The sequence below is a fragment of the Coregonus lavaretus genome (genome assembly GCF_964263955.1).
Source record: "Coregonus lavaretus genome assembly, chromosome: 1".
Lineage (NCBI taxonomy): Eukaryota > Metazoa > Chordata > Actinopteri > Salmoniformes > Salmonidae > Coregonus > Coregonus lavaretus.
Window position 1 is genome coordinate 34,581,477 of NC_139988.1, and position 12,424 is coordinate 34,593,900.

At 40.6% G+C, this 12,424-nt stretch overlaps 1 protein-coding gene across 1 annotated transcript in view; it reads right to left on the minus strand.

Annotated features, from left to right (window-relative positions):
* LOC311132260 (uncharacterized protein) overlaps positions 1 to 9,739 on the minus strand; it is a 48,086-nt gene extending 38,347 nt beyond the window's left edge. Inside the window, exon 1 of the mRNA XM_084165493.1 lies at positions 8,981 to 9,739. Coding sequence (XP_084021619.1) covers positions 8,981 to 9,485 — 505 coding nt within the window. The 5' untranslated portion in view covers positions 9,486 to 9,739. The remainder of the gene's footprint in view (positions 1 to 8,980) is intronic.
* Between the last annotated feature and the right edge of the window lie 2,685 nt (positions 9,740 to 12,424).

A 12,424-nucleotide genomic window follows, 5' to 3' on the forward strand; every position in this document is an offset into this window, starting at 1 on the left:
TTCAAATCTCTTTAAGAGCTCTGTCACACGACCTCCGGAGATAGTGTGGGGGACATCTACACCACATACAGTGGGGTCCGAAATTGACACCTTTGATAAAGCTAAACAAATATGACTATAAAATAAATAATTCAAATACTGAGCTATATTGTATGCTAAAAAAGGGGAAATTATATTTGTATACTAATACAGAGAAAGAGGTTTTGTTTTAAATACCTCCCAGTCGAGGATAACGGCACTGAGCCTTTCTAAAATGTTTTATGGAGTTGGATAACACATTGGGAAGGATCTTAGACCATTCCTCCATACAGAACCCTTCGAGATCCTTAGACTACGCTTAGACTGCCGTCTTCAGTGTTTTACTTTTCTATTGTCTCTCTGCATTGTTGGGAAGGGCCCGTAAGCATTTCGTTGTTAGCCAACACCCGTTTACGAAGCATGTGACAATTTTTTGGGGATTTGAAGTTTATGATGCCGTTGACCTGGATGCCCCAGGACCTGGATGCCCCAGGACCAGTGGAAGCAAAATAGACCCATATCATGAAAGATCCACCACCATATTTGACAGTAGGTATGGGGTTATTTTCTGCTTATATACAGTACCAGTCAAAAGTTTGACACAGCTACTCATTCAAGGGTTTCTTTATTTTTACTGTTTTCTACATAATAATAGTGAAGACATCAAAACTATGAAATAACACAAATGGAATATGTAGTAACCAACAGTGTTAAACAAATCAAAATATATTTTTCAAAATCAGCCACCCTTTGCCTTGATAACAGCTTTGCGCACTCTTGGCATGCTCTCAACCAGCTTCATGAGGTAGTCACCTCATGTCTTCACTATTATTCTACAATGTAGAAAATAGTACAAATAAAGAAAAACCCTGGAATGAGATACGTCCAAACGTTCGTTTTTTAAAATGGGTACCCAGCTACCTTCAGACTAGACCTGTGGGCGTCCTAGAGCAAAACAACCGACATGTACGTGTTCGTGAGAGACTCAGCTTTCCATACAGGGGTCATAATTAGTGTGTAGCCCAAACTTTTCGGACGCTAGACAGAAGTTTGCAGATCGGCTGTACCGACTTCAGACGAGCAAAACAGAGAACACCATAGTGTTCGTGAGAGTTCTTTCCATAGAGGGGTCATAATAGTTTGTAGGCCAAACCGTTCGGACGCTACAGACATTTCCGTTTCATGAGAAGACCGATTTTCAGGATGTCTCACGGTCTGACAAACACTGCTCTAGCTCTGCCACCTTTCACCACAGATGCGGAAGTACGACACTGCCGGATGTGGGTTAACCCCCTAGAGTCGATTGATGCACCGTTGCTTTAATCTAAATACATTTTTAAAAACGGTCAATTTAAACTAGACATGTTATTTTGTTGCATGGGCTACATCTCAAGCCACCACATCCACCAGTGTCGCACTTCCGCATCTCCGGTGAAAGAGCTATAGCGGTGTTTGTCAGCTCATGAGACATCCCGAAAAAAAAAAAAAATTGGTCTTCTCGCGTAAACGTCTGTAGCTTCCGAACGGTTTGACCGATAAACTATATGGAAAGGGGAGACTCATGAACATGATGTGTTCTCCGTTTTGCTCTATGACCCCCACAAGTGTCAGGAGACTCGGCTAAAATCGGTACTGTCAATGTGCCAACTTCTGTTTGGTAGTGTCCTAACCGTTTGGGCTATAAACTAATGGGACCCCACTGTAGAAAGAGGATTTGCTCTACGACCCCCACAACTGTCACGGGACTCGTCTGAAGGTAACGGTACAAAAAAAAACAAATGGATGTATGTAGGTAGTTTTGTGCTTACCCCCCCCCCCCCAAAAAAAAAAAAAGTGGTTAAATGTGTAAAAATAAATATATAAATTTTTTCCCCCCTGCGTTTTTTTATATCTCCTAGATTTAGGCCAGTTCAAAACCTTGTTTCTTATGATTTATGTTTGACTCTCCTTTGCCATTTATGAATGCATTATTCAATCCGTTTCTATGGGCTTCAGTAGTAAAGGCCAAAATGAATATTTTATTCAATAATGTATTTGATACCTAAAAAGGGGTCCTAAAATTCTAATAGCTAAATGATCCTTGGTATGACCATCTTAAAACAATTCCATATGTTAGCTTAGTAGAATTTAAGAGGGCAGTCCATAAGCGTAGACCAGGGATATCAAGGATCTGAAAGGATTCTTTATGGAGGAATGGTCTAAGATCCCTTCCAATGTGTTCTCCAACTCCATAAAACGTTTTAGAAAAAGCCTCAGTGCCGTTATCCTCACAAGGTGAGGTATTGAAAACAGGGGTGTAAATTTTTAGGCCAATCTTTGAGAAGCAAAAAATGACTTGTTTAACAAAATCCCGTTCTCTGAGCAATTGTATAGAGTAATTTCAAAAATATTTCAGCATACAACATAGCTCTATTTGAATTATTTATTTTAGTCATTTTTGCTCACCTTTACATCTAGACAAACTACGCCTACTCTTCGGACTGGGAGATCTGGGGCCAAATAATGTGTGCCTACTGCGCTGGCCAATCGGATAGCTCAAAATTGTGCCTACAGCTTCCACTACACCGGCCACAGCAAGTTCGATACCAGCCTACCTGAGATTTCATCACTTTTAAAACCTTGACCAGAGTGAGACTCAAAGAATACAGCAAAGAGATGCTGTTTTTATGAGTGAGTTCATGTCTGTTTTTATTCAACACTATTACAAAAGCGCATCTCCCTACTTCCACTCATGCTGCAATTAATGAGTAGCCAAGTGTATCAATAGCCCTGAGTTTTTATTATTAGCGCCTAGTCGTGTCTATTTTAATATCAAATAATATTTCACCTTCTCTGGTCAAAGGAACAACATGAATTTGTGCATGAGGCAGGTTCGGTGCGACTCGAGTTTTTCGCCATCAGGTGGAAGACCGTCGCCTCACTCTGGTCAGTCTCACCAGAGGAATGGAAGGAGAGCAGGGTCCGTGAGAGACTGAACCGTCTGCTGCGCTCTCCCTCGGCTGAGACTAACGCAGTGTTCAAAACAACTGGGAACTCTGAAATCTTCAACTTCTGACTTCAAGGAACTCGAGCTCAGATTTTCTGACCTGAAGATCACTGACATCATGACTTTAAATATAATACGGTCTGAGAATAACAATATTGGCAGACCAGGCATATTGCCAATACTCTGTGATAATGTATTAGGCCTACTGCACAAACCTTATTCCTACAGAACTGTTTTTATTGATGATAATTTTCATTGAAGTCAAGTTTCAACAACAACAAAATTGAGCGGTAGATCTCTGCTTGTTTTTGACTGCAAAAGTGATCTTGACTCTGAAAAGGTTGGTGACCATTATACTATGGTATGCTAATAGCTGCACCCATATCCAAGGCTAGTGTAAACTGAAGTTGCAAATCTGATATTGAAGAGAGATTGATCTCACTAGACATATTCTACTAAAGTAAATCGACCCAGTGTGCCACATTGCGGACACCCTCTGTAAAGACTGACAGCTTAGAGCATTCAAGATGGGAATAACTTTCAGGCATGCAACAAAGAACTCAGGGAAGAAGGTCATTAGTGTCAGAATGAAGAATTTCCTTTTTAATGTAGCAGCATGAAGATCAGCCTTAAAAAAGGAACTAGGCAAAATAACAGATACAAATTAGACCTAGCAGTCATTTCCTGATCCAAGTACAATTTTTTTTTTTTACAAAACCCCCAAAATAAACTCATAATTCCGATTGGCGACGGGTTCTCATGCAAATATTCTAGAATCGTTAAAAATAAATATCAGAATTTTCCCACCAAAATTATTGTTGCAGATAAAAATCAGTGTGTGAAGACGTAGTGCACACAAAATAAAAATTTTTGCTTCAGTGTTCATGTACCCAATAAAAATCTAAAGTTCAATATGTTTCCATCGCATTTTCAACTCTACCGATAGTCTTGTCAAAAAACAACAACACTTGTGTTAAATAGAAAATGTGCCTACTGTGGTCTTGGCACCTGCGCTTTAGCCAACAGCTTGCAGATACAGTGCGGGTAGGCTGTGCAGGTTGGCTATTTTGATTTTTTTTCAAACTGCATTCAAGCACGTCACCAGATTAAGACCCTTGTTATTTATTGGAAACCAGCATCAAGCGCACCACTGTGCATTTTCGCCACCCTGTGAAGTTCATTATAACTTATTTCATCTGTAGCCTAATAAGCTGCGTGGTTTCCCGAGTCGTAGTGGGAGGACCACACACACACACTATCACATCACTCCAAATGTAATTCCGCTATGATGGTTTTTAAATCAATATTTAATAACCAATATTATTAGTTTCCACCGCCATTTCCCACATAATTGAAAATTGTCTAACGAACAAATGATCTGTGCCCATTTTTTTTATTACGCAAACTTCCTGTTTCCATCACAACTGCCGTGATCTTTTTTCTTTTATACGATATGACTTTACTCACATAAAAACGTGGTTAGTAATCTTATTGCATTTCTAAATTAAGCAGCAAAAATTTGGTTCAGGCTTTTGTCTAGGCTATTATATCTTAGACAACATACAGTGGGGAGAACAAGTATTTGATACACTGCCGATTTTGCAGGTTTTCCTACTTACAAAGCATGTAGAGGTCTGTAATTTTTATCATAGGTACACTTCAACTGTGAGAGACGGAATCTAAAACAAAAATCCAGAAAATCACATTGTATGATTTTAAAAGTAATTAATGTGCATTTTATTGCATGACATAAGTATTTGATACATCAGAAAAGCAGAACTTAATATTTGGTACAGAAACTTTTGTTTGCAATTACAGAGATCATACGTTTCCTGTAGGTCTTGACCAGGTTTGCACACACTGCAGCAGGGATTTTGGCCCACTCCTCCATACAGACCTTCTCCAGATCCTGCAGGTTTCTGGGCTGTCGCTGGGCAATACGGACTTTCAGCTCCCTCCAAAGATTTTCTATTGGGTTCAGGTCTGGAGACTGGCTAGGCCACTCCAGGACCTTGAGATGCTTCTTACGGAGCCACTCCTTAGTTTTTACATTTACATTTAAGTCATTTAGCAGACGCTCTTATCCAGAGCGACTTACAAATTGGTGCATTCACCCTATAGCCAGTGGGTTAACCACTTTACAATAAAAAAATATATAGATATTTTTTTTATTATTTTTTGGGGGGGCGGGGGGGGTAGAAGGATTACTTCATCCTATCCCAGGTATTCCTTAAAGAGGTGGGGTTTCAAATGTCTCCGGAAGGTGGTGAGTGACTCCGCTGTCCTGGCGTCGTGAGGGAGCTTGTTCCACCATTGGGGTGCCAGAGCAGCGAACAGTTTTGACTGGGCTGAGCGGGAACTATGCTTCCGCAGAGGAAGGGGAGCCAGCAGGCCAGAGGGGGATGAACGCAATGCCCTCGTTTGGGTGTAGGGACTGATTAGAGCCTTAGTTGCCCTGGCTGTGTGTTTCGGGTCGTTGTCATGCTGGAAGACCCAGCCACGACCCATCTTCAATGCTCTTACTGAGGGAAGGAGGTTGTTGGCCAAGATCTCACGATACATGGCCCCATCCATCCTCCCCTCAATACGGTGCAGTCGTCCTGTCCCCTTTGCAGAAAAGCATCCCCAAAGAATTGATGTTTCCACCTCCATGCTTCACGGTTGGGATGGTGTTCTTGGGGTTGTACTCATCCTTCTTCTTCCTCCAAACATGGCGAGTGGAGTTTAGACCAAAAAGCTCTATTTTTGTCTCATCAGACCACATGACCTTCTCCCATTCCTCCTCTGGATCTTCCAGATGGTCATTGGCAAACTTCAGACGGGCCTGGACATGCGCTGGCTTGAGCAGGGGGACCTTGCGTGCACTGCAGGATTTTAATCCATGACGGCGTAGTGTGTTACTAATGCTTTTCTTTGAGACTGTGGTCCCAGCTCTCTTCAGGTCATTGACCAGGTCCTGCCATGTAGTTCTGGGCTGATCCCTCACCTTCCTCATGATCATTGATGCCCCACGAGGTGAGATCTTGCATGGAGCCCCAGACCGAGGGTGATTGACCGTCATCTTGAACTTCTTCCATTTTCTAATAATTGCGCCAACAGTTGTTGCCTTCTCACCAAGCTGCTTGCCTATTGTCCTGTAGCCCATCCCAGCCTTGTGCAGGTCTACAATTTTATCCCTGATGTCCTTACACAGCTCTCTGGTCTTGGCCATTGTAGAGAGGTTGGAGTCTGTTTGATTGAGTGTGTGGACAGGTGTCTTTTATACAGGTAACGAGTTCAAACAGGTGCAGTTAATACAGGTAATGAGTGGAGAACAGGAGGGCTTCTTAAAGAAAAACTAACAGGTCTGTGAGAGCCGGAATTCTTACTGGTTGGTAGGTGATCAAATACTTATGTCATGCAATAAAATGCAAATGAACTACTTAAAAATCATACAATGTGATTTTCTGGATTTTTGTTTTAGATTCAGTCTCTCACAGTTGAAGTGTACCTATGATAAAAATTACAGACCTCTACATGCTTTGTAAGTAGGAAAACCTGCAAAATCGGCAGTGTATCAAATACTTGTTCTCCCCACTGTATTTGAAAACAGTATTTCCCCCTATCAATCCTTGAGTCCATCTTTTGGGCCTAACTGGTTGAGACATATGCCTAACATCCTTGACAGACACACCTAAGCAGAGCATTAGGAGAGGGTTGTCGAAATCACAGCAAGAGCACAAATTCAAATGAAGACCATTTAATCAAAATGTGAAATGTTTAATAGCAAAAATATTTTTGTAATTTGAATGCTATGAGCTCCATTTTAGCCAAATCACCAAAATGTTACAATTTTCTCAATAACCTGTAGATTAAGATGTCTTGGAATTTTTCAATAGGACAGAAGCAAAACATGTGTTTTCAATTATTATGAATGCAACAATTGAAAATCACAAGTTGCCATCAATTTACAATGGCTCTGAATACCAATTGTCCAATCATAAAAATTAAAAAAAGAGATCACGCATCCATTCACCAAAAGCCAGAAATATCACATTACAAAATTAAATTTGTTTTGCATTGATTACTCCAATCTAATGATTATTCAGATTAGACCAGTTTAAGACCGGTTACCTCTAAACTAGGTTCCAGCGTTGAAGTACATCTAAAATTGAACCAATAGATATTTAACATTATTAGCTATAATGAAATCCAAGTTGCTTGAATTTTCTATCCACCTGTTCTGCATAGGCTAATAGTCAATGACTTGAATACTGTTGTTTTGTGGAACCTAAAAATGTAGGCCAACACCTGCTCCACTCTGACCATGAAAGAGCTGCCACATTAAATGTCATATGTCTGAGAGGAGGCAAAGAAAGCTAATGGCGGACACAGACTGCAAGGAAGCCATGTTAACTCTAGTCACAAGTCAATATGAGACATGAGAAGGGGGCATTATAGGACATTATAGTTGTGCAGTTATTAACTAGTGGGGTACAGTATTGTAGGCCTAACATTAATGATAGTCAGTGTGGCACATGATTGAGAAACTGAGGTCTAGTTAACCGGACACCATAGCAGCCAACTACAGCACTGCGTGTTAGTGTTCCAATTTAAAAAGTAGACCACTACAAAATCAGAAGTGATTCAGTGCCCTAGTAGCAGCTAAATCCAGCTGTGATGGTATTGATACACACTTAAGCATGCTCATCTAGCCCTTCCTAGGATAGCGAAAATACACATCACAGCAAATACAGAGGGAGCAAACCCACAAGGCCCGTCAGAGCTAGTACGCCCATTTCCTGGACGTTTTTAGCATCTCTCCTGCAGTAAGGTGGTAACCCAAATTATTGCAGGAAACCGAAGTAGAATATAAAGCATGTCTGCCCTTCCAAAATGAGAAGCATGTCTATATTAGTCCGAAGGCAATAGTCGGTCCTAAAGAGATTAAATGTAATGTCACTCAACCAGGTCTTTGTAATAGTCTCCCAACCCCGCCCTGCCCATCTGGCCTCGCATGTCTGGGAAAGCGCTTAGCTATTCTAACAGAAAATAACATTTGAGATTAAATTCGCGTGCGTTAACCAAGTTAAAAAATAACATTGCTCCCAAATAATGTCTGACTTCACCCGAAATTGAGATAATAAAAACACGTCATTATCCAAAAAGGTGAATGGTTGACAGAACGGGAGATTTGAGGGGTGAGAAACCAATTCCTCGTGGGATAAAAAATGTTAGCTATCATAAAAATAGTTTGCTTCCATTAGGTAGCTAACGTTACCGTTCATGGAAATAACTAAGTTATTTTGGGATAAACAACTAAAACAGGGAAGTGGACGATTTTAGATTAGATTCCTTTGTTGTGACTAATCCAAGCCATTTTGACTGAGTCAGAACAGAGCGTGCTAGCTTGGTTTGCGCAACCACAAACCAGGTCGGAGCATGACAGTCAGAATTAATCTAGTATGATTAACCATTGCATGTTATGTATTCAAACAGCACTGATGTATCCTTTTAAATGGAGTCGTTGAAATAGGTGGTGCAATTCTGCCAGTTCATTGTATCAGCTAACTAACGTTAGCTAGCTTCCTGCTGATGACTTGTGTCAAAACTGGTGGGCTGCATCATCTTTACAAAGCCAGCTATCTAGTTATCCATACATTTTTTTAATTAGGGGGGGGGGGGCGCTTCAGAAAGGTTAGCTAGCCTGCCACCTCTACCTGCCTGTGTGGAGTATCTGGTTAAATCTAGCTACCAATGCAGTGCCGAGCCGTGCGCAACAATGTCATGTTTTCCTAAAATGGTTCATGAAGGTTGCCGCATCAATCCCACATACGCTAACTAACGTTACCACACATTAGTTCGCTGGCTAGCCAGTCAACGGCGATGAAGTTAGCAAGCAAACACTGAAACATCTATTTTAATAATGCTTTACCAAGAGACAGATTTTAAAACCAGATGATGATCTTTAAAATACCTAAATTATTGACTACTCACGGAATGGTGCTGGAGGAGCCGCAATCGCTTCTTTCTCTGGAGCCTCTTCCGGGAGCACTTCCAATGGAGCTGCTTCCAATACTGGGGCCGCTTCTACTAGTACTGGACCTGCTTCTTCTGGAGCTGTTTTTGCCGGGGGATATGGTCTGATGAGTTCTGGCAAAGAGTCTGCATCCAAACAATTCAGAATCACTGGTGCTGGAATTATTTCAGCCACCGCTTCCTCTGATAGAGTTGAATCTGGAATCACCTCGTGTGTCAGTTGTGTCGTGGCATCATCTATAGTGGTCCGTGGCGCTTCCTCGTCCTTCGTAAATTCGATTATATCCTCAGGGTACGAAGCCTTGTGCCTCTCAATAGCATCATGTGCTCCGCCAACTAAGTCTACAATATCATCGTCGTCAAATGTAGCTGTGGCCTCGTTGTCATAATGATTCCCGTATTGACTGTATCTACTCATTTCGTCTTCGGTTGTGGATGATACGACTTGCTCACAGTCTTCCATCTAACTGCCGGTTGTCTGCGGATAAAGTTAGTCCTTGGGAGCAAGTTAACAAAATAACTCCCAACACTCAAAAAATCCACACACAAAAACTCCAACAAACTAAATCCCCTCAGGCTTTGTTTGGGTCCGAATAAACTACCCTTAGAAAAGTGCGACTCGACCACTGCCACCGAACAACCAAATAGCTCGCGTGCGTCGCTTACTACGCCTAGCCCCTTCACCAAAATGTTGAAATAGAGAAGCAAGAGTTGAGTGACCAATAACTACCGAATACCCCCTGAGCGATGCCACATGTGACCAATAAGGTGTTGGGGAATCGCTGCATTTGTTAACACCCCTTTCTCAAACCTGGCACAGTGAAGGGATTCGATTATCTGGACCGGGTTATGTGTGTGAGGAGTTTATACCGGGTGCAAAGTGATCGCATTCGTTTTGCCCCATTTAAAGCCCACAGCGAAAACAAAAGTGACGTGAAGCACGTGGAGTAATGAGTACAATGTTGGGGTTTCACATGCAAAAGAGATTGGTTAAAAAAATATATTAAAAAAACGCTTTATCTGCCTTCCCAATGAAAACTGTATTGGTCCGTTAATACAGGACTAGTAAATGCCAGTGCACTACTTCTGTGAGAAAGTTTTAATTTTTTAAATTAATATATATATATTGTCTGATTTTTCAGGGGGCGCTGCAGCACCCTCAGCACCCCTTCTTCCCGCAGGCTATGGTGTGATGAAGCATGGGAAGCTGTATAAAAACAGAATAAGGGACTATAACATACTTGCTGTGCGTGCATTGTGCATCTTTAAGCCATGGTTTAGATGGTGGTTTTAAGATGCACTATGCAGAAATCGGTCCGCCATTTCCTGGTTGCAAAAATTCTAATAGTTCGCTTAATTTCAGGTACTTACCATGTTTCCATCCAATCATTTCTAGCGGTTGAATTACCTGACGCATGAAAAAAAGTCACGACCGGGCTGATGGAAACATGGAATGCCTGTACAATTTTATAAATGCCAACAGACAATTTGTTAGTTTGACATGGTGGGATCTTTTTGTGTTGGTAAAATTAATAATGCGAAAAATGGCAGTGGAAACACCTTTATGTTCAAATATTGATATAATAACCATCATATCGAAGTAAACTTGGAGTCACGCGATGATATGTTGTGTGGTCCTACCACTAGGACTCGGGAAAGGATGCAGTTTGTTAGGCTACAGATGAAATAAGTTATGCACTTGACATGGTGGTGAATGTGCAAGGTGATGATGACTTTGATGCTCCTTTCCAATAAATATCGAGGGTCTTATTCTGGTGACATGATGCTCGATGCTTGGCTGCCGTTTGACAAATACAAATAAATCGCTCTTATCCATAATAATCTCATCATGTAGGTAGCCTACCAGCACTGTATCTGCGAGCTGTTGGCTTGGCTAGAACATATGTGCCAAGACAAGACGGCACATTTTCTATATACCCCAACAGCTTTTGTGACAAAACCATCAGTAAAGTTGAAAATGCGATGGAAACCCATTTAACTTGTATTTTTCATTAGGTACATGGGAATTTATCAGTACAAGTTATTTTTACGTGCACAATGTCATCGCGCACAGTTTTATATCCACAAAAAGTCAGTTTGATGCAAACATCTCTGGTGGGAAAATGCACATATTGTTTTATGCAAATTTCAAAATATTCGCATGAAAATCTGTGGAAAATTGGATGGAAACCGAGTTTATGTGACAAAATAAGCAAGAATAGTGCAGAGAATCATTGTATAATCTAAACCGATGTGAAATATATTTTACATAACCACAAATATTCTATTTTCTGCTGTTTGAAGCAGAAAACCCAAAGTAAAAGACACAAAAACGAAACTTAAGAACGGGATGCATAGAAATAGGCACATAGAATGTTATGTTATGTCTATGTTAATATGGTCTGGTCGGCCAAAAATGTACATGTTGCAGCTTTAACATAATTCAGCATCTTATCCTGCTTACAGCATTGACTGAAAATGTGCCCTCAATAGCTAGGTTTCCATCCAATTGGCGACAGATTTTCATGCAAATATTCTAAAATCCACATAAAGAAAATGGGCATTTTCCCACCAGTGGTTGTTGTTGGTAGTTGTTTCCACCAAATGGAGTTGGTGCTGATAAAAATCAGTGTGTGATGACAAAAAGTAATTTTTCGCGTACGTTTTTTATGTACCGAATAAAAATCTAAAGATCAATATGTTTCCATCACATTTTCCACTCTATCGATAGTTTTGTCACAAAAACTGTTGCGTTAAATAGAAAATGTGCCTACTCTGGTCTTGGCACATGCGCTCTAGCCAACAACAGATAGTCTACATGAGATTATTATGGATAAGAGCGATAATATTTTTACTTGTCAAACAGTAGTTAAGCATCGATTATTATGTCACCCGAATAAGACGCTCAATATTTATTAGAAAGTAGCATCAAGCTCATCACCTTGCACTTTCACCACCCTGTGAAGTTCATCATAAATTATTTAATCTGTAGCCTAATAAACTGCATGGTTTCCTCAAATGTAGTGGGAGGAGGACACACCATATCATCGCCTGACTCCAAGTTTAATTTGATATTATGGTTATTATATCAATATTTGCACATAAAGGCATTTCCACCGCCATTTATCGCATAAATAATTTTACAGACACAAAAAAGATCCCACCATGTCGAACGAACAAATTATCTGTCAGCATTTATAAAATTGTACCAAAACTTCCTGTTTCCATCATAGCTGTCGAGATTTTTTAAAATAAGGTATGACTGGATGGAAACGTGGTTATTGTGTGGTCTGTGGTCTGCGGTTGTGAGGCCAGTTGGACATACTGACAAATTCTCTAAAACGACGTTATGGTATCGAAACTAGGATTTAATTATCTAGCAACAGCTCTGGTGGACATTCC